Source organism: Cynoglossus semilaevis, chromosome 18, assembly GCF_000523025.1.
Source record: "Cynoglossus semilaevis isolate Cse_v1.0 chromosome 18, Cse_v1.0, whole genome shotgun sequence".
NCBI lineage: Eukaryota > Metazoa > Chordata > Actinopteri > Pleuronectiformes > Cynoglossidae > Cynoglossus > Cynoglossus semilaevis.
In genome coordinates, this window is record NC_024324.1 from 12,336,487 (window position 1) to 12,359,162 (window position 22,676).

Here is a 22,676-nt window from a genome sequence, read left to right on the forward strand (position 1 = left end):
CATTATTCATCTCTGGATTTAAATTCTGTTAATTCCCCTTTTCCACTTCACCATAACCCCCGTCTGTTGCCTCGGACGCCTCGTACCTACAGATGTGGATTCTCTCACTTTACACCAAAAATGGAACCAACTCCTACCGACCCCTGGTTAACGTGTAACGTGCTGCACTTCGACTAGCAACGAGGTTAGCGTTTAGATTAGAGAGTCAAGGCTGGCCTTTGTCTCCCCAAAAACATTCCTCGGATTCCTGACGTTCACTTTACACTATGGACCTTGCGCGTGGTTCGCATTTGCATAATGAGCCGAGATCAAGAGGAAGCTGAGAACTGAGGCGGCTTTAGGTGTAGAGCTTTAGCACAGTGTGTGCCTTTCACAAAATGTACATGCAGGCTACTAAGGTGAGATATTGAAGACTTAAGAAATGAATGACATCAGTATAAATAAGTTCAAAGACCAGTCACACTGCAGAACAGGCCACTTCATCAACCTATGTCCCCACAGCTCAGCTCCACTAACAACAAAGATGGACCACACAGACTTTTCTGGCCCAGAAAGCTTCCACTAAACGATCACTAGGCTAACAGATTAGACTTTATGGGTTTTTGAAAATAAAACATATCAGTTTTACAGTTGTTTGATAAAATCCTGTCGTTAAATGTCTGTGCAGATTTGAATAAAAACAATGATACGATATCTCTCGTCTATCCTGTTGCCAAGGAGCTCAGCCGTCAGCTGCCGCTCACTGATCACTAAAAAAACCCCAGGTTGTAAAACTGTGACTTGGGTAAACAGAGTTTTTAACAAAAGCCCGGTTGTTGTACGTGTGAGATGACCAGACACTGAGAACCTAGTGGTGAGAACAGCGACGGCGGTTTCACCTCCGCTCTCCTCCGTCTCTGTGTCAACAGAGGCAGGAATGTGACTGAACGGGCTGATCTGCCATCACACCGTCCTTTCTCCTCCTCAGCCAGCATTCTCTTTTTATTCTCCTGTGGCCCCATTCCTCCTTCACCCTGCTCTGCTTCTTCTCACCACACCCTCTCATTTGGATTTCTCACACTTCTTTCTCTTACTTTCTGATGAAAATAGGTTACATTACGCCCCTGCTCCCTGCCCGAGGGCTGGGTGACTTGGCTGAAATCAATTTCAGTGATGACATTAAGCTGAAACTGATGCACAGATAACTTTAGGAAGAACACAATGGTGTACATCTCAAATATTTCGTCTTATTTTAAAAAGCTGAAAGTTGATATTATCAGTGCTATGAATTATCAATCATAATTATTTATGAATACATAATTATCATAGATTCAAATTATTATTTTTATTTTGTTGTAATAATAATAATAATTTAAAAAAATTAACTAATTTTAAGGTTGTTTAAAAACATAACCAGAGACTTCCTGAAGTATAAGTTAGTCATTTTCATTTCCTTGTATCAGCGATGTCATCCTAGACAGCCAGTATCAGTTACCTGCTGTGACTCATGTTGATGAGGTAAACACAGGGTCTTCTTGTGTATAGTAACCACTCCACACTGCACTGGCAACCTTCGCCCTAATGTGTGGCCAAAACACTTATCTTATTTTTTCCAACTCATGTGGAACGACTGGTTTGTATTTAGCCTGAGGTGAAAGAAAATAATCAGCAGCTTCCAGTGAGCCAACAAATCCACGAGCCCCCCACTTCAGTCAAATCATAGAATGTTTATAAAAAAAATAATGAACATAGCTACTGACCAACACTTCAAACAGAACATTTATTCACTCAAACTTCTCAAAGCAGCTCTTGGGTCTGTTCTGTGAACGTAAAAACAATAATTTACTCAGGTCTGAACTAAATTGTTTGTTATGGGGTTTTACCAAACTGAGTTCTAATGTGACAAACCTGAGTTTTAGATCCAATCTTATGGTTTTGTGCATCACTTCGTTGGTACAAATTTTTACAAAACACATCCTGTATTTTTTATTATTATTATATTACTATTACTACAGACTTTGTTATTTCTGGTTAGCATAACTTAGATTTAGATTTTAGAAATGTATATTTGGTTAGACTTGTATCTAATGTGACCTTTGACACTCAAATTTGTATGATGTTAGTTAGTGAGTTATGACAGAAAATAAAGTAAAAGTTTTTAATTTAATCAGTAATTTAATGACTGTTAATTTAATGATACGTTACTAAATTAATGTTTTATATTTTATTTTCATATACAGCTGACTTAAAAAAAACGTAATGCCCTCAGAAAAGCTGAAAAGATTCTCTTAAGTCTTATTCTGAAAAAAAAAAAGCAAAAGGAATGATGGTAAACTTCCTTTTATCTGTGGATATGTATACTCCATATAAAACCACAACATGGCTCGTAGTAGTGAAAGTATTACCAAATGTGAAGTACACACTGGTAGTGCCTGAGTCACACATTAAATAAACGGCTGTCAGGTGAAGCCAGTGTGAACAGAATGTAAACCGTGACAGCAGCGGAGCCTCCAGCACCTGCTGCTCCCGGATCGTTGCGTCACACCCACCTACCTATCCGGTCAGTCAGTATCGGTGCGCGTCGAAACCGCCGGCTTATTTACACGAGGAGAAAAATAAACAACCGAGTGTGCTGCCTCACAAACACCGGACGACGTCTCTCTGCGTTCAATAACAACGTCTCACATCCTCTTTACGCACACAGATCCAATTATAGGAGCGGGAGACAGGAGCGGTGCGCTCCGGAGCAGAGACGCGGTCAGAGCTCTGGAGACGCCACAAAATCATTTTATAAATACATAAAAAAATAATAACAATAATTAAATAAGCTAAAAATGACTGTAGTGGTCGAACACAAAGCCACAGGTGTTTGGAAAAAGCGAAGCCCACGAAGTCACTGAACATCAAACACGGAGCAGCTGCGTTAATACTCACTTTGACTCTTCTTCAGCTCAACCTGCTACAATAATCCAGAGTCCAGACCCGGAAGTCCAGAGCTACCTTCTCACTCTGAGTCTCCTCTGCTCACACTCTTCGGTTGAATTAGATGCTCCTTCCTCACAACAAAACTGAGAAAGAGGGGAAGAAGAAGAAGAAGAAGAAAAAAAATCAACCCCACTGCTGCTGCCAACAGCACAACCTGTTGCCAACACTTCACAGACTCCTGGCCCCGCCTCTGCAGTCACGCTATTGGTGGAGATCGCAACGAGGAGGCGTGGCCTGTCGCTGCCACTCCATCGCTCCCTACCAATATACCAATAAATAATTGCTTTTATTGATATATAATTGTAATTCAAACTTTCCTGATATCTTTATAAAGATATATTTAATTAAGATTGGCAGTTAAGCCTTTATTTATCAGGCAAAAACATCACAAATCGTAACTTTTGACAGGTCAGCATAGTCTGATTCTCCTTTTCATACTGTGTTAGTTTCAAGGTTATATCTGGACTGCAGGAAGGTCAGCCAAGCTCCAACCTCTCTGAAAAGTAGTACTTCTGTAACATGCAGATTAAAGTCTTCTTCTTTTACCCATCAAAGATTTTTTTCCTCAAAAACGAATGGCAACACATCAAATTAAAATTAATTTGCCTTGCAGCGCCCCCATCATTGGGAACTACTGCACAAGGGAATGACAAAATAGAAAGCTTTATGGTTTAACTGACATTTTTGTCTGTTCTAGGTGATGTTTTAATTATTGATTGATATTCTTGGATTAGAGAATTCCCTGGATCACATATCACTATTTATTGGTTAAATGTGACTTAATTTGACTATTTATGCAGAGTAACTAATTATTAATGTGAACTTTCATTAGTTTACAAACACCCTGATCTGTAGGCCTGAAATACACTTGTATATATTTAACATGTCATTTTTATCAAACGCAGACAGAAGCCTGGATGTATTTTTCACTCCGACTGTATAAAATTAAATCTGTTAATTACATAACAATTTTAAAGGTACATGTAGGCATTAAAGAGACAAAGGCTCCAGGAAAGTTATCCATAAACATGTAGCCCATGTTGTCGTTCAACCATTTTACAAATTAACTAGACCATAAAACTTAACCTATAAAAATAGACTACCATGTATGAACCGCATGTTAAAGAATAAAATCATGCACTGTGAATGCGTTATGTTTGAGATATACTTCCATTTCACATTTTAATACAATGAATAACCACAAAGAGAGAGAAAGAGAGAGAGAGAGAAAATAAAACCAGACCGAACAGTACAAAACAATTCTCTTTACTTCAGAGTTCAGTACCTTCCCACCCGATGCGGGATTCTATGGTATCTCCGGGCTCCACCAGGAGGCGCCAGAGCAGAGCAAAAGCACAGCACGAATACCAGTACAAAATTTAAAAAGAAAAAAAAAAGAAAAGAGAAAAGCATAGAGGAGGTAAGAGAGAAACAGAAGGGCAGATCGGAGGTGGAGTAAGTAAATGAAGGATGGAAAGAAGAGGGAATATCATTATAAACACATTATACTTTGACAGAAAAAACATATTCTTTTCCCCATCTTTCTTTGATTATTTTGGTCTACTTCAAGGACTCCTGCAGCAGAGACCAGAATGAAAACATGAACAGATCAGACATTTACTGCATTTATTCACATGTGCCCCTCCCCAAATTTTTACTCCTTTTTTCATTAAAAAAAGAAAGAAAGACTATGAACATCTGATATGACATGATTTCAAGGTACTACTTGCTAAGCCAACACCATTCAAAAAGCACTAATGTTTTTAACAATTCATGTGAGTAAAAACAATAACAGTTGGACTGTATAAAACCCCCCAAAAGCCTACTCTGTACAACCAAGACACATGGGTTCGATTCATGATTCTCATCATTGGTCAACTGTGCAGCATGGCATGTGTTTTTGTCCTGATATTTACAACTTTTAAAATTGAAAACCATCCAGGATGAGGTGTAGAGGAAATCTTAGCTTAGCTCTCCTTTGGATGTGACAATAACAAGAAAAAAAACTGTTATCAGAAGAACAGAGACACTGTGTGTGTGTGTGTGTGTGTGTGCGCGTGTTTTGAATGACTGGATAAGCAATGAAAGGATGAACTAGGATTCGTGACATGGCAGTATAAGAATGAAGAATTCAGAGACAGGTCTTCAGTAAATCAAGGAGGGTATGTAGGTGTATCCTTAAAAAACATTCACCAACAGTAGATTTATAAATTTTACAGTTTAGTCATTTCCTTGTATGTCTACAGGTAAATGTGGGATGTTAATTTGTGTGGGTGGACAATTCAGAGTGAGAATGAACACTTGTGGACAATTAACCAAATTGATTGCAGTGATACCTTTTGTTCCCAACAACGAGTGACCCGGTAATATGAGGTTCAGGATGAACTCACACTGTTCTTTTAAAATGTATGATTTACACTGAAGGGATGCTTAAATGTGTGCACCAATAGCTGGCCCTCAGCATACCCAGGCTAAAGCAGCCATTTTGGTTCTGTTCTCTACATTTTAGCAGAGGGAAAAAGCCCAAATTCTAGAGATAAAAATAAATAAATAAAAGAACGCACGTCATAATGTCAACTGTAGTGGAGCCAGTAGAGGGAGCCTTATTCAAACTCTTAGTGTTGCCGCTGTGTTAGCAAGCAGGCACATGGCTGGGAGAAAGTGAGTTTAACCACTTTTTCAGTAATGATTATCGCCAAAAAAAAAACCCAAAACACCTTGATTTAAAGAAAAAAGAAAAATGAATATAATGTAGAATAAAATGTGTCAGTTGCGGACACATGTCTGGAGACCAACTGGGAACTGCCCACCCTGAAACAATATATATTTCTTGTTTCTGTAGAAAATGTTTTCACTTAGTTACAGGATTAGTTTTTAGTAAAATGGTGGTTGTACCAGCAGACCTTAATCATAGACTGGGGCATTTAAAATATGTGAATATCTCCCTCTTCTGGACAGGTCGGTGCGTACCTGGCTGTGTTTACAGTCACTAATTTGAAAATTCCTGCAGTTTACCTATGATAAAACTGTTGATTTTAAAAACCAATTTCTGATTAATTTTTGGTTTGTAGTAAAAAAAATAAATCAATTAGTTATGCAAGTCCATGTTTAACCCAGTACAGGTTCTCTTCCCACTAATGAAACCTTTTCTAAAGCCAGTTTTCGTGTTGTTTGACTAGGAACATGAGCGTGCCCAGTCAATGCCAATCAGTGCGGTTGCTTCCGTGCCAGTCAAAGTGTGTGAGGTAGAAGTGTGTCGGTGTCAGTGCTTTGCTGGTTGGCAGGCAGGGTGTTTGGAGGGTTTGTCACATTCATCAACAATTTTGATTTGACTCCTTTGGGGTCAGGGGTGAGATGGAGGGGGCAGGGTTTTGTTTGATGAGTCACTCAGTGCTATGTATAAGCATGAATGTTGATGAGTGTGTCTGTGTGTACTTTACTAGTAAAGGGCTATTCTGGAGAAAAATAGGGCAAGAGGCTTTCATGTCATAGAAGTCATTTGGACAGATGAAGAGAAAGATGTCTTTATCATTCGTCAGGTGGCGCACTTGTGTCAACTGCTCTTGTGCAGCCCGATCCTCAACTCTCATTAGCTGCCACCAGTTGGCCTAATCCCTGGCGCACAAACACAGCCTGGATTTCCTTGGTCTTGATGCAGAAATCACAGGCCCAGACGGCGGCACTCTCCCGTGTCAGCAGCCCGTAGGCTGGCTCTGTCAGGCCTGTGCAGTCACGGTGGAACCAGCGTTGGCACGATGCCTCACACAGGATGGCATCCTGGTCGTCGTGAACCTCCGCCATACAGAGGCCGCAAGGGAAGACCATACCTGGACCCCCTAGTTTCCCTGGACCAGTACCAGGCCCTGTTGATGTTGCAGGGGGACCAGTGGGAAGGGGAGATTGGGTGTTCGGAGTAGAGGTGGAGTTGGAGGAAGGATTTGGGCCAGGAGTGTTACCACCGTTGTTGTTGGTCATGTTGTTCTGACCTGCGTTTGGAGTCGTGTTTGGCATGGGTCCACCAGCACCAGGAGTGTTGTTCTGCTGATTGTATGGTGTGGAGCCAGGGGCCGAGTTAGGTGGAGTGGACTGCTGCTGCTGCTGGGTAGAATTAGAGTTAGAGTTTGGTGTGTTTGTGTTGTTTGGAGGCTGAAGCTGACTGGGTGGTGGATGCTGCGATTGGCCTGATCCATTCAGGGGACCAGTAGGAGAAGAGTTGGGGTTAGGTTGTGGTGGTGCTGATGGAGGCTGACCGGGTGTGTTGGCATTAGGCTGCTGGACATCAGGATGGCCAGAGAAACCAGCCCCAGGTTGTGGTGGACCAGAGTTAGGGGGTGGGCCAGGAGTGGTGTTATTAGGGGGGGGACCATTGGGATTTAGGTTAAGCTGCTGCTGCTGTTGCTGTTGTTGAGGCCCAGGAGGCGCCCCAGGTCCCCCAAAGTTCTTTCCATCCTCGCTGCCTGGCCCAGGTGGACTTAGGCCAGGATAGGGACCATCTTGTGAGGGCGGGAACTGTCCTTGAGGGGGCATACCTTGCAGTCCTCCTACCATGTTGCTTCCAGGGCCACCACCCATGCCACCCATCATGTTCATCCCAGGACCCATGCCTCCCCCCATTGAAGGCAGGGGGCCATGCGGGGGTCCCCTAGGGCCTCCACCACCAGGTAATGGTGGGCTGTTAAACGGATGTCCACCTTGTCCATGCTGCTGCTGTGGAGGCATGCCAAACCTCGGATGGGGTGGGCCGCCTCCTCCAGGACCTCCCATGCCCCCTGGCGACAACATGGGGTTAAATCCTGGCCCAGGAAGCATTGGTGGGCTGAAATTTGGTGGCATATTGAACTGGGATGGGCCTCCAGGGGGAAAACCTCCCCCACCACCTCCTCCACCACCTCCTCCTCCACTGCCTCCTCCAAAGCCAGGCATTCCTCCAAAACCAAGCTGATGATGAGGTCCAGCGTTGGAAGGCGGGCCAAATGGTGGCCTCCTGCCGGACCGACCGCCACCTGGTCCTCCGGGTCCTCCCATGTAGCCCATGCCACCGCCCATTCTGCCTGGGACGCCATACCCACTTCCTCCACCTGCACCTGGGCTTGGTAGGAACGGAGTGCCACCTGGTGCTCCAACTCCACTCGGCCGGCACGGGGGTCCAAAGTCATCATCAAAAGGATTTGAGGCCACCAGGTGATCCACCATGGGGGTTGGAGGTGGAGCGAACTCAGTCAGGTGAGAGAACCCTGCAGCCTAGAACAAAAGAATGTTACTTTATTGATTCAAATAAATCAGAAAAAATATGTATAAGTCCCTAACAACATTACTCCAATTCAAATGCAAATTAAATTTAGTTTTCAGTGAAAAGTGCCTCCGGTGATGCATTTATTTATTTCCCGTTTTCCTGACAGTGGTTTACCTGAGTGGTTGATTTCCTCGGCTTCTTCTTCTCCGGGCTCTTCATCTGTGAAGCTGAAATCGAAAAAAAAAAAAGAAATATAATATTACTCATAATAAAAAAGTGTTGTCTGTAATTGGTCCACCACACATTGAGTGGAGCATCACATTTGGATTGGCCAAAACCCCTTAGTGACAGAGTGGAGCAGCTTCAGACCACGGGCCTGTTTTTGAAGTCCAACAGTTGGAATGGATTCAATGATGGGACATAAACGGGCATGAAGACAAAATGCTGAACATCCAGGCATTATCAGCAGCAAGTTTATGAAGCCTTGAATCGCTTATGACCCAGTCAGACCAAATGACCCAGGCGAAAGGGAGAGAGAGGCCGCAAACAGAGGCAAGAGGTCAATGAGGGAGACAGGAAAGGACAAGGACATGAGAACAAGAGAAAGCTGAAGATACACCAATAGCAGGATAGACATCTACCCGGGTTCATGGGTCCATTCTATGAAAAACAGCCACCACCGGAGACAGTCGTGAAGTTTACATATGTGGGCGGCAAAAGGGGAGGTTTGCTAACAGCACCAGTGCAGCCCACTGCAGCGCAGTAATGGATGATTCCGATCTGATTGGGAGATGGGTGAAATTAAAAATCCTACCTTTGTTTCGTTTTCCTGGTCCCGCCAGTAGTCTCCCCGATTCGGCTGCCATTAGCTAATATGACTGTCGGTGAAGTGGCACATCACCATTCATATGCAAGGAAAAAAAGTTCAAAATAATGACGTCTTGAAGGCTAAATATCAGCCAAAGAGGTGGGAAAAGTGCCTTCAAGTCATGACAACAACCATAGAGTGGTCACCATCATAATCACAGCAATGACTGCAGAAGGTTCAGGTTCAGAATTAGTATTTTCAAACGTTGACCCAGGTCTGCAAACTTATTTCCAGCTGCAAATATTCGGCCACGGGTTCTGTCACGCTGGGATTTGGTCACCAAATTAATGTCAGTGCTTAGTTATTGCATCAGAATAAGTTGCTTTTTGCAAACCATATTTAATTTCCTATTTTTATTAGTTTTTAATAGCTACATGTCCCATCTGTTGGAGCAAGTAGGTTGCAAAGCAGCCACTTTTTAATGATCACTTACAGATGTGAAGCTATCTGGCGCAAGCTACTTACTGCTAAAGCTTACTAGCTAGCCACGTTATCAACGTGACACACTAGCGGCAAATAGCAGTAAGGCTGGTGTACAAATACGAAAGTGCTATTTATTTTTCTAAAATAAAACTCCTGCTTTTCACTGCAAAGATCACAGCACGTATTCGTTAAAGCAAACGATGCCGTTGTAGGAAAACAGTTCCCACAGCTAGCGTTAGCATGTGACTGAAGACAGCCTAGCCATCTTTGCAGGCTGTCTTTGAGAAACAAACTGTACCCTTTCTCTCTCCGTCGCTTGCTCTGCTGTCCGTTAAATTTAAACTCTCTGGTGTTCCATTTCCAGCAAACCAGTCCTCACACGGTGTATGCCTTGACGATCCACCATTCAATTATAATTCATTCAAAAACGCAAATTTGGCCATAATTATCATGGCCCTACTGTCGCTACCGGACAAAGAGGGGCTAACAGCAGGAACGCGCACCGCGGATGGTTCCATTCCCGAGCAAAGCGGGGGTGTTCGTCGGTTTCGTTGACGAATATTTCATAGATAATTTACAGCATTTATGAAAGACAAAGTAACTGTATCGTGCCACCACGAAATTAAACGAGAGCTATGTAAACTCACTAAAGTAGTCACTTACAGTGTGTTTTTTCCAACATGGAAAATCACTGCCCTAACTTTGGATGTTAAAATGGCGCAGCCCAGAGCGGACTATTTCCTCAGTACACCCTACTAAATTTAAATCACGCCTGTTCCCTCATTTGATATTAAATTATGTATATTATACCATTGATGTAATTAATATCCAAGTAATGTGAATAAAAAGTAATATGTTCATCTTATTTTACCCCAATAGCCATTTATGACAACGTATGTTAAACATAACCTGAACAAAACTAATAATGTAAATAATGTGCAATATTTATTCTATCTGAAGTAAATTTTCATTTCTGGCACATATATTTTGTACTATTGTACACATGTTAAATGACCACAAAACCTCAGTTTCAATAATTTAATTCTTGTGCTGGTTAACTAAAATTAGTTAAGTAATTAAAATGAATATCAGTTTAAACAACAATCCCACAACATATGGAGTGGTTTTTACTATACTATACTTAGATTAACTCCAAATGAATTATATAATATAATATTCTAAATATATCTATATTAATGTAGAATTTTACCGTTTACTATGAAGTGATTTTTGTGATCCCTTAAATGTCATAACTTGATTTAATGTGGCCACTCATCTACATTATATTTGGAGGTGAATCATTCATTTTATTGAGTAATTAAGTTAACTCTGTTTTGTGTGTTGATTTTTTTAAATTCTTTACATCTAATGACATTATAATCCCCGCCCACCAGCTTTTGTCCTGCCTTCCCTGTTTAACTTCAGGCCCCCTCCTCCCTCCTCCGTGCTTCAGTCTGAACTCTGGAGTCTCAGTGTGACAGAAGACATTTGACCTAAGAGACACCACTCTGGGAATGGGATCACAAACCAGGAGCAGGACAAACTTTTCCTTCCTTTGCCTTTCTTTACCCAGAAGACATCTCTTCATCCAGAGGCGATAGACACAGAAAACCAAAGAAGAAGAAAACCACACATGGGATAGAGCAGGAGAAAAATGTTTTTTTAATTGTGTTTTCTTTGATCTGCTTCAGAGTGATGTGCTGGGATCCTGTAAACTAGTCCACACAGGTTGGACATCTCAGAATAAAGCAGCGGAAGTCTTTTGTGTGAAAAGCAGTGATTTCCAAAGGTGTGTCTCTGGGGTCCTGGTGGTGCATGGCGCTGAAAGGTGGAGGAAAAAAAGACACAACACAGTTCTGCTGCTTTCCATCTGAGGTGCAATGGCAAAGTGGTTCAAGGAGTTCCCTATCATCAATCTGAAGAATGGTACTGACAGGATCCGCTCAGCCTCAGAGTCAGGATCTCAGCCCAGGGCTGCTAATAAAGGCAGCCTGCTGGTGGCCAGCATTGGCACCAAATCCACAGGATCCAAAACCAGCAATCGTAAGAATTCTTCCACGGACGGAACAGTTGGAGGAGTCGGGTCACTGCTGTCAGGACGGAACCGAAAGAACTCGGCCGCAGAGGGGAGCAAGAGCGGTGGAGCTTCCCCCAAGGATGGGAAAGTTTGGGACAATCTTCTCTCCGGGAAGAGTAGAAAGAACTCCAAGGTGGATCCACCGGTGTTTGAAGAACAACCCAGGACGGTGAAGAACTCCCCACCTGCCAGTGCCTACATCAACAGGCTGATCAGACTGGACAAACAGGACAAGAACTTCAACAGTGGTACCATCAGCAACACAGCGATACCTGAAGCAGAGAAACCTGCGGCCCAGTGCAAAACAGAAACAGTGAGTCATAATCTGCTAATCTAATCTAATCTAATCTAATCTAATCTAATCTAATCTAATCTAATCTAATCTAATCTAATCATGAATATCACCTTGCTGGTTAAACAGTGTTCGTTCCGTCCAATCATGAATATCACCTTGCTGGTTAAACTGTGTCCGTTCCGTCCATCCATGAGACTCACACATTTTACAGGACACCTTTTATGCCAGGTCAGATTTGTTTTTAACATAATGACTTAAAAGGTCAAAGATTTTGGTCAGTGAATATTTAATAGCGCCACCAAGGCCTACAATACACAATTAAGATAAATCAGATATTGTTTTTACATATTTGACACATTTTAATTTACATTTTTTAATATTTTACTCACTGCTAAATATAAATTGTATATCTTAGCTAAAATATATATTAATGTGGGTTTATTTTCTTGTAGAATTACTACAGTTTGAACTAAAAACATTTACTGTCATTTTAAACAACAGGACGAGGTTTTTAATGTTGTTTAGTTTTCTTCAAACCATAGCTCATTGTTAGGAATAACAGAGGAAAGAACACAGTGACTGGAAATGATGAGATCTGATGTTTTTTGACTTGCTGTATTTTTAACAAAGTAGTAAAATATAAGACATCGTCAACTAAGTCCTGCAGCAGTCAAATGAAAATATCATGGTGTCATCAGTATATTGGTGACAATGGTGTATCCGGGATCCAGTCCAAGCTGTGAAAACTGATATTAATGTTTCTTTTCTCCCCCACTCTTTGTGTCCGGGACATCCTTTGTCCACGTCCACTCCTCCCAGTCTGTCTTTCTATCTTTTCACCTTCACCACCCACCTTCCCCGCCTTGAATACAAAGCCATGTTCAGTCATGAGGCCTTCTCTCACCTCCCTCTCTAGTAATCTGGTTCACTGTTCCTCCCCTATCACCTCCCTTCCCCCTCCCTCCCCTGTCCCTGGTTCCTGTCTTTCACAGATGCAGGCCCCCTGGTGAAGGCTATCATATTATAAAAAAAAGCACATTGTGTTATGTGACACTTAGGTGCTAACCCAGGTTCCCTCCAGCTTGGCTTTGAAAAAAAAGGAGAGAAAGGGAAAAAGGCAGGGAGGTGATAGTAGAGGGAGGGTGAGGATAAGGGCAGATAAAAGACCGGGGTAATAAACGGGAGGTTTTATGTTGCAGAAGGGAGTTCAAATCTCAGTCTTTGTTTTAAATATCAGACATAAAACACCGGTTTGAGTCAGAAACTTCAAGTTAATTCCCGTACTTTTACGTGTCCTGCACGAGTCAGAAACTTCAAGTTAATTCCCGTCAAAAGTTTTGTCAAAACGAGTCCCTCTGTGTCTTTACCTGCTTTGAATCTGCAGCTCAAAACCTCAACTGAGGTGGTTTTTAATTCAAGGGACAGGGACTTTTTTAAAACCGTGACAAACCTATCAAAGAGTGGGAGTGTTCAACGTGGAGTGTTGTGAGAGACAGCTTCATTTTATAGCCTCAAGTCTTACGTCTTTGTGACAGCTTGTAAAATAAACACAGACATTACGTGGCTCTGATTAGATGACAGCACAGTCAGGCACGACCTGCCTGTTAGCACAGGGACCTGAATGTAAACACAGAGGCTTTAAACTTCAAGTCTATTGACATTTACTCCAGAGTTATTATGGGACACCTACACATTATTCAAATTATAAGTAAATTACTGTGAGGAAAAACTATTACTACAGTGAAATACAAAGTCTAACATTGTGTTTCCTGTTTTAGTTCCTGGTGTCTACAGATACAGTCCATTCAAATGTTTTTTTTATTTCTAAAGCAGCTGATCATTCTGGAGGACTACGCTGATCCATTTGACGCTCAGAAGACCAGAGAGCAGAGGGAGGCAGAGAGGGTCGGTGAGAACGACGGCTACATGGAGCCTTACGACGCCCAGCAGATGATAACAGGTGAGCCTGTACTCAGTGGTGGCAGTGTAGGAGCTCCTCTGCAGAGTTGACTTAATAATGGGTTTAATGAATTTACCCATTATTAAGTTAACTCTTGCAAGTTTAATAAAACACCATACTCTCCTAGTGGATTAGATAGAGAAATAACTGGAGACGACTTAATAATGGGTTTAATGAATTAAATAGAGTGGATTAGATAAAGAAATAACTGGAGAAATTTTTTAACATAATTTTCTTTGACTACATTCTGTACCAAACTTTTTGCACAAAAGTCTTCCTCCAAATAGTTCCCAAGGAAAAGCTAAAAAACTGGGAAAATAAAAAAAATTAAAAAAAGACTCAAAGGTAACTGCTAGTAAAAGAGTCAAAGGTAATTGCTAGTTAACAAGCTAACAGCATTAGCACTACCATTCTGTACATAATAGGTTAGGGTTAAAAACCACAGCTTATCTTCACTTTGTACTTGTTCCCTCGTCCTGTTTGTGTTTTTTTGTTATGGCAGTAGTACTTGGAAAATACATATGTACAACTGCATTGTGTAGCACCTGTGTGAACAACAGGATTCTCAGCCCCAGTCTGTGCAGTGACAGCGTGAACTGGCTCCTCCAGTTCTCCCTGTACCCCATGGGGTTGCCACAGCAACTCTGCTACGTTCGGGACAATGGGTGCAGTTTCCTGCTCCTGCTTCCTCTTTCCTGTCTCTGTTTCCTGGTACTATTCTCCAAAAAGGAAGTTGGCCCACGTTGCCCCTGCCTCCCTCCCCCTCTTCTCGGATGCAGCTCTGTGTAAACCCCTACATGGACCCGTCTGACCATTTATCACCACTTCCCCGCGTCCAGGATGGCTGGTGGCCTGTCGTCCAATTACATGCTCTGCTGACCTTTCCTTCCATCGCCCCATTGTTTGAACTGGAAGGGGTGACACAATGGCCCGCTGTGAACGTGAAAATGTTTTATTGCGGTGCTTTCTAAGTAGGTGTCACTTCAGTCAGCTGCTGGGCCTCTTCAAAATAGACCTCCGAGGATGTGAAGTTGTGAGCGAGTCAATTTACGAGGTTTAAATCACAGAGAGGAAGTGAACGAGGATCTGATGTCACCAGGAGTTTAGGAAGAAGGACGCAAATGTGTGTCAGCAGACTGGGACTCATGAAACACTGTTTACCTTAACACAGGACCTACTGCTGAGTTGAATAAATAAATGGAGAAGTTATGTAAGAGTTTGGAAGTGAGATTAGAGAAGCAACGCTGAGATGAAAAATGGACAAAGACAGAGTTCAATCTGTGGTTTTCTACCTTCTAGAAATCAGACGCCGCGGCTCCAAAGACTTGCTGAGGGTCAGCGTGTTGACAGAGGGCAGTGAAGTGACGGAGGAAGTCCCGCCTTCTCCGTTACAGATCTATGACGTCCCGTACGAGGGCAGCGGAGACGCTGACAAGACAACGGTCACACGTCCAGAGCTTGACCCTCGTCCGTCCATGGAGTACGAGCTGCCGTGGGAGTGGAAGAAGGAGCTCATCGTCAGAACTCTGTCTGGTAAAAAAATCAACAACCAAATCAAACCTCAGTCAAGTCTGTGGTTAAGGATAAAACACTATTGGGTGTCATTTTTTTATTGAATAAAAAATATTAAATAGAATAATCTGATTTATATTAACTACAACTGTTCTCTGAAACTTTATAATAAAAACACTTAATTTTTATTGTGTATTTAATATTAGCTGCTGTAAGAATGTAAGAATGTAAATATAATAAGAATATATATACAGCAGCTGATGCAGGAAATGTCAAAGTTCACACGAACTTTCCAAAAGTCAAATTGTCTTTACTGCACCGCCCTCTAGTGTCAGAAAGTGTTCGAGGCTGCAGCTTTGTCATATTCTGTCAATACTATTTAATATAACAATAACTAACAGTTGTTTCTTCTTTTTCTCCCCCTTCCTCTTTTTCTACCCAGCACAGTTCGACTGCCCTGAACGCCCGACCAAAGATGAGATGCCCTACTTGACTCTCACCCGGCAGCCTCAGCATCCGCCAACGCAGCAACAGCAACAGCAGCAGCAGCAGCAGCAGCAGCAGCACCAGCATCAGAGACAGAAAAGCTGGACCCAGAAGATCCTGAGATCCTCTCTCCCATCCCTGTCCCTGTCCTCGTCCACAGGGGGCAGCACCGACTCGGACCCCTGCTGTGTGGACCCGTCCCTGCCTCTGGAGAAACAGAGGTGACGAACGCGATTTTTTCCTAAAACATCGGCATCAAACGGAGCAGTGTTCCCCGACTGTTTATCACTGACGGCTCGTGGATTTTGCCCACTCTCCCACAGTTGGTACCACGGCTGTGTGACGCGTCAGGAGGCAGAGTTCCAGCTGCAGTCCTGCAAAGAAGCCAGCTTCCTGGTCCGAAACAGTGAATCCGACCACAGCAAGTACTCTATCGCCCTCAAGTGAGTACAAGTGGGAAGTGCATCACCCTGCTTCACAGGCGAAGTTTACAGTTTCAGTGGGATTTCATTCCTTAGCTTGAAAAGGCGTTAAAATATGACGTACGACTGAGTAAATTCCACACCTGGAGGCCATGAGTATTTGCCGTTCCTGTAGTTTTACTTTATATACCATGACATTAAAAGTACGAGGGTATTTATGGTCAGTAGTAAAGTTTATTGCCCACATATTAAACGCACGTTACATCTTATTCCTCAGTAATGACAAAGTTACAGCCTGTTTGGCTCCGTTTTACTACAGTAAATACTAAGTACTCCGTCCAATACAGCTGTATTCACCCGGTACATTTACCACAGTACTGTGACCAGAGTACACGTTACATGAGCATTTGGTTTTTATAACCAAGATCAGCATTTAGCCTCAGTGTGTGAGAATCGTGTGAACACATGTGAGCCAGCAGCCAATCACAGAAGAGGCAGGGTGAAGGAGTACTGACCGAGTACTACAGAGTACAGATCTGTGCAGCTGTACACCTCTGACTCGTCTGTTTTGTTCCATTTTCTCACATAACCGTCCTGTCTTTGTTTACACTCCAATAACCTTTGAACTCTGTTCAGTAACATTGTTTATCTAAGGAGCAGGAAGAGCGAGTCTTCACCCAGAGTGTCCTTCCCCCCTCCTCTTCATCCTTTCTGAGTGTGTCCTCCCCCCCTCCTCTTCATCCTTCTCCTCTTCCTCTTTCTTCTCCTGCATTTTCTTCACCAATTTCTTCGTCTTTATTTGATTTTTAAATAACTAACATTTTAATGACATAAATGATAATGAATTCACCGTATGATTCCAGAGCTAAGTTAAACCTGAACTCTCCCTCTTCTGCTCTCCCCCGTGTCAGGACCAGTCAAGGCTGCGTTCACATCATCGTGGCTCAGACCAAAGAAAACGGCTACACCCTGGACCAGAGCAGCTGCGTGTTCCCCAGCATCCCAGAGGTGGTGCACCATTACTGCACTCAGCGTCTGCCTTTCAACGGCGCTGAGCACATGACGCTGCTGCACCCAGTGTCTCGCATCCACTGACCTCACCCCACCCCACCTCACCCCAGCCCTGCTCTCATTAGATATACAAAACAAACACACCTTTGGGCCTACTCCAGAAGACTCCAGAATAACCAGCCGCCTCCTCGCACCTCACACAACTGAACCCTGTCTTTTATTTCTTATACTCCCTATGTTTGAAAAATCTAAAAATAGACTCCAGAATAACCAGCCGCCTCCTCGCACCTCACACAACTGAACCCTGTCTTTTATTTCTTATACTCCCTATGTTTGAAAAATCTAAAAATGTATCTCTAAATTTCTTCATTTGTTGCCTTTTTTATTATTATTTTTTTATTGTTGGGTTTCATGCAAAACAACCAGACGGCTGCAGTTTTGCATGTGAGCCAGGTTGAAGAGGAGGCGTCCAGGCACTTTTTACTGACCAAATGTGACTTGAAGTTGAATTCCAGAGCATCGTTTCTCCACTGTGACTCAAAGACACATCTGCTTTTGTCATGTTGCTCGACTAAATTTACCATGAAGCAGGAAATGCTCCAGACACCAGGAAATATTCGGCTGCTCTCTCTCGCCCTCTTGTGGACGAGCTGACGCACTACAAGAAGCCAAAAACGAACACAAGTTCCCCCCGAAGCTAAACTTGATAAAATCCGTGCAAATCAGCGTGTAATTGTCTCACTTTATGTTCGATAAGATCTCAGAGCAGTTTGTTTTATGTGTGCGCTCCTAATTTATATGGCTGTAGTCGGAAAACCACTGTCCCTGAGGTTTTTTTTCTCCTGCCTGTTGTACTGTGAATGAAGGGGTTGTTTATTATCTCCACTGTGAAGACTGAGTGATTCACCCCAATGCAATCTGTTTGAAGACGGACTGGCTGCACAATAGAAACAGGGTCTTTCAGCAGAAGAACAGAGACTGGTTTTTATACCAAGAAAAAGAACTGTTCTGAAAAATGTGTGATGATCAGATAACTCCTCACTGCACGTGACTTGGATTTATGGTAAGGAAACATTAAACCCAGTGTCAACCTTGTAAACGTGTCGTTACATTATCAAGCTTTATAAATTAAAGACATTGAAGGCTACACCACTGGAAACAAAGGAAAAGAAGTGATTAAAAACACCAGCCTTGTCATAACTTGTCTTTTTTTTGAAAATGTGGTTCATCTGGTTAACTCAGCACCAGGTTACCTTGGCTGGAGTCACTCCTGCTGTGGAAAAACACAGTTATTTAATAACAAACACTCATTGTGAACCCACGTGATCACTTCTTTTTAACTGACATCAGTGAATAAATGTTGGGCCTTAATCTGTCTGGAAGAAAATCTAAACTCACCTTCAAAAGGTTAAAGCAGATTTGAATTTTGACTTGAATTGAAACAATGAGGATTAGCAACAAGTTTTAGTATAAATTAACCACCGTTTAATCAATAACTAACAATTAACTATTATAATACAAATATAATTATAACAGAAAAAACACACCACAAACTCTGAGAGGCTCCAAGTTCAACCATAAGAGAGGGTTTTAAATGTGTACTCTGCACCCCCTACCGACGAGAAAAAGAAGGCACATAATTAATGATAACCTAGTTAATGAACAAACGGCACTGTTTACCCTTCTGGTGAGAACGATTCATCAAAATGCCGTTAGCAGTGGTGCCGAGGTATAAAACGAGACGTGGTTTCCACATATTTACTGCACAACGTCTCATTGTTTGCAGGTATAAAAGGTGTAACTCAAACATGTGTCCCTGTGAGTCTTAAGGTGATGATTTCGATCACTTAGCCTAGAGTTAAGCACAAGTGGTATAGATACAGTAAAGCAGAAACGTTAGCTCATGCTGCTTGGCGGGCTGCCCTCCAACTGTCCTCTTAGTGGATTAGGGAAAACCAGTTTGTGGTTTTTGGCAGCGTTCACACAACACTGATCCAAGGAGACACACCTGTCATGCGTTGTTCACGGTTGTCTTGTGATAAGTGAAGACCTGATTCAAACCCAGTTTGATAGATTTTAATAACAACTCCTGAATCCTCTGTGAGAGTCACGCTGATCCCCAATAAATCAGGGAGGAATAAACAGCAGAAATGTACGGCTTTACTTCACTCTCTCACGCAGTGGAATGAATAGATGAGGGCATTTCTGAGTTCAAACTCAACATTTTCTCATGCATACAATACTGAACCAAAATTAACAATCATTCGTGGAAATGAAGAGAAAATGCCTAACTGACAAATATTTCCCCAACCTTCCCTCACCTCCTGCTGAGTCTCAGGGCTTTAAACGTTTCAGTGATTTGCCTCGACATTTAAGTCCCCATTTTCCTGAAAGAGTCAGAGGTGAAAGGTGAGTTAGGAAGATTAGTTTCAGCCCAGGTTCACGTCTGAGGCCATGAGGTGATGTATAGCTGAGAGGAGACCTGAGGTAAAGGCTGCTGCTCCAACAGATGGAGAGTAAGAGTAGGTGTCATTACAGGCCTGTCAAGGACGTTTAAAGTCAGGGAGGGAAAAAAGGCAGCACCTGACACCGTGCCTCTCTCTCCTTCCCTCCTTTTCTTACATATCACTGGCTTCTCTCCTTTACCTTCCCTCACTCTGACGCTGTTATCTGAGGCTGATATGTGTCCGTCAGCTGCTTCTCCTTCACTCAGCAGGAGGATGCTATCACTGTTTGGTGCCAAAGTTTGGGCTTTTAATTTGAGGAGATGAGTTACCCGCAGGTTTCGTCTCTCCAAAACCACAGATAGGGTTCAGTTTTCCCACGAATGTTGCGTTACCTCATAGATAAGTGACTGCTTGTTACCTCTTGATCTGCAGACGGAGGTGATCTATGAGATCCAGAGATCTTCATCAGGGTTGTCCAGAGGATTTTTCCAAGGGGCAGATTTCATGACGTAAAAAACCAACTGACTGTGAATACATTAGGTAGAAAAGCTTCAACTTTAACATTTCAGGTCATAGCTAACATCTGAGCTCAACAGTTTGGTCAGTTTTTCAATCCCAGTTTTTAAGTCATTTTAGTTCTTTTTGCTCGTATTAGACTTTCTAAATATGTTCTTGTGCAATGGAAAGATGTTATTTAAGTATCTAGTTTAACTTGTAGGTTTAATTATGGTACCTATGCTTAATGTTTTGGTGTTTGGACCAAGTCTTTCCATAAATGGGAAAATGCTATTCGCACATTCCAAAATGCTATGTGAAACGTGCAACAAAAACACGACACCTGTGAGTTATTCTATAGGAATGTGTTGTTTTAGGCCCCGCAGGTGCTCCTTTAAATGCCCGGCAGAAAATCTCACCCTGAGAGTAACTAAAAACCACAGCGTCTGACAGGTATATCAGTAAAAAGGACCACAGAAATGCAGTGAGGGTATAAAGTATAAAGCCCTGCACTTCATAAGTCTCCTGCTCCTGTTGGCAGGGAGCTGGAGCCTGCAGCTCTTCCTGCGGCCCTTTATCAAGATGGATTTCGTGAACCTGAGGAACGCTGGTCCTCTCAGATTCCTCAGAGAAGAGAGGGCGAGCGGAGAGCTACACCTGGGAAGGAATTAATCATCAGATGATATACACCTGGATTCCCCGGCGCTATTGTATACTTTTCATTTTGTGCCACCTACTGTCACACAATCTGTGCGCCTGTGCAGCTTACATGGCAGCTGGACATGATCCGGGCCTGGTGCGGGCGTCTGATGGACGTACTGACTCGCGACCGGGTGTCGCTTGACCTGCTCCGTCGGTAATCGAAGTGCCCCGGCCGCCGTTATCAGATGCGTCAGGCCTGTTGCCTGTGACACGGCCCGGCTTTGTGTTGCTCCTCTCCTTTCCTCACACAGGTGACGCCTGCCATGTGTGATCCGTCAGCACAGGGGCCGGCCTTTTACCTGGAATTGGCTCACCTGATAAGGTCAGCCATGTTTTTTAGATGGCGTTTGCAGGATGTCCTGCATGACACTGTGTGTGACGGTATGGCTGAAGAGGTCACGTGACTGACAGTTAAGGAACTGCCCGGTGCTGATGATGGACGTCCGTCCGACTGAAGCCTATAACTGATATGTCTGTGGTACAAAGACAACAAACATCGACTTCCTCCTCTGTGGAAATCACCTGCTTCTAATCAGCAGCGCGCTGGAAGCCAAGATACATCTGTAGTCTAAAATGCTCATAAATAACTTTCCATTATGTTCCAACTTAAATAACAGAGCTGCCCCGCCAGTCCAAACACTGGGGCGGGGTCTGAAATTCCAAGCCAAGCTGTAATACTTCCAATCCCCCTGTTGATAGTGAGTTACTGTGGATCATTTCCAGGTCAATTCAACGTTCCTTGAATAATTGTTTTGCAGTTTTTCTGCTGTTCGTTACTTTCTCTATTCCACCTCTTTGAGGGATGTTTTTTTTTTGTTTATATTATTCCAGCTGATCCTCAGCTAGCTAGTTAGCTTGTTGCTGTTAGTTAGTAGAGTTATTTAAAGAGATTTTTTTCCTGTTGATCAGCCTGTAACAGTGAGTTGAGTTTTATTTCTGACAAACCTTGACTCTTTGTTGACTAGAAACTACTTTATTTAACTAACGGCTGGTTTTACTCCAGCCAACATTTAGCCAACATACGTTTACATATCTTAAGGCTGTTTTTTAACCACTTTAACTCGTGTCTGAGCTAAACTTAAGTCGTGTGTATTTTAAGTATTTTTGCAGCTAAAGGTTAGAAACAAACATAGACAGAATTCCCCAAAATGTTGCTACTAAAACATATCAGTAAATAAATCATCAAATCATCCGCCAACAGAGAATCGTCTCAACGTCTAATTTCATGACAGGTCACAAAAAAGAAACAAAGAAACACGACCTGTCCCAGGGCTGGACCTGAGCCCTAGGTTGAACTTTGGATGCATCTAATGTATAATAAAAAAAGACATTTTTGTTGTACTTTTACTACATCAGCCATAAAGTCTACAGATAACACACTTCTTGTGCCACTGCGCTTGAATAAAAAAGAGCTTTGATACTGAGATACTGAGTACAAACGGACACTGTCCTCCATTATTTACACAGCCTTCAGCTGCTGCCGCTGCAGGTAACTTGGCCACGCTCCCTTTGTCCTACCTGTAGACGCTGACTGTTTGTTGCTTTAGTCAACAGCTGCAATTTAACGCTCGCTCTGCTAACAACTGGGTCGCAGGTTTCTGCTGAGGCCGAGTCACTGTTCTGTTTTCAATTGTTTACCTATCTGTGGCCTGTGTGTGTTCAACTCAAATATTCAAATCAGCCAATCAGAGGGAGCCTCAGGAGAACACAACAGCTGCAGGAATGAAAGCAAATAGGATGAGCTCCGCCCCGACACAACGACTGACCTGGATTTTGCTGTA

The 22,676-nt window shown here is 42.8% G+C and overlaps 3 protein-coding genes across 9 annotated transcripts in view; 1 reads left to right on the top strand and 2 right to left on the bottom strand.

The window, feature by feature from the left end:
* cgnb (cingulin b) overlaps positions 1-3,187 on the bottom strand; it is an 18,219-nt gene extending 15,032 nt beyond the window's left edge. Inside the window, exon 1 of one of the 3 annotated variants that reach the window (XM_017041046.2) lies at positions 2,914-3,187. The gene's annotated coding sequence lies outside the window, so the exon portion shown is untranslated. The remainder of the gene's footprint in view (positions 1-2,913) is intronic. The other 2 variants (XM_017041045.2, XM_008331886.3) reach the window with 2 other exon arrangements.
* A 931-nt stretch (positions 3,188-4,118) lies between these two features.
* On the bottom strand, positions 4,119-10,170 carry pygo2 (pygopus homolog 2 (Drosophila)). 4 transcript variants are annotated; one of them, XM_025064894.1, is made up of 4 exons: positions 10,152-10,170; positions 9,012-9,075; positions 8,372-8,424; positions 4,119-8,205 (listed from the first exon to the last, which is right to left on the bottom strand). In XM_025064894.1, the coding sequence occupies exons 2-4, from the start codon at positions 9,061-9,063 to the stop codon at positions 6,544-6,546; spliced, it is 1,767 nt and encodes a 588-aa protein (XP_024920662.1). In that variant the 5' UTR covers positions 9,064-9,075; positions 10,152-10,170; the 3' UTR covers positions 4,119-6,543. The 4 variants fall into 4 exon arrangements, with proteins under 4 accessions (XP_024920662.1, XP_008330106.1, XP_008330107.1 ...); XM_008331884.3 differs by lacking the exon at positions 10,152-10,170 and adding an exon at positions 9,787-10,105; XM_008331885.3 differs by lacking the exons at positions 9,012-9,075; positions 10,152-10,170 and adding an exon at positions 9,787-10,106.
* A 503-nt stretch (positions 10,171-10,673) lies between these two features.
* she (Src homology 2 domain containing E) lies at positions 10,674-17,501 on the top strand. 2 transcript variants are annotated; one of them, XM_008331882.2, is made up of 6 exons: positions 10,674-11,878; positions 13,694-13,820; positions 15,120-15,353; positions 15,775-16,039; positions 16,142-16,261; positions 17,152-17,501. In XM_008331882.2, the coding sequence occupies exons 1-6, from the start codon at positions 11,369-11,371 to the stop codon at positions 17,333-17,335; spliced, it is 1,440 nt and encodes a 479-aa protein (XP_008330104.1). In that variant the 5' UTR covers positions 10,674-11,368; the 3' UTR covers positions 17,336-17,501. The 2 variants fall into 2 exon arrangements, with proteins under 2 accessions (XP_008330104.1, XP_016896836.1); XM_017041347.2 differs by having other exon boundaries at positions 10,675-11,878; positions 13,691-13,820.
* Positions 17,502-22,676: the final 5,175 nt, after the last annotated feature.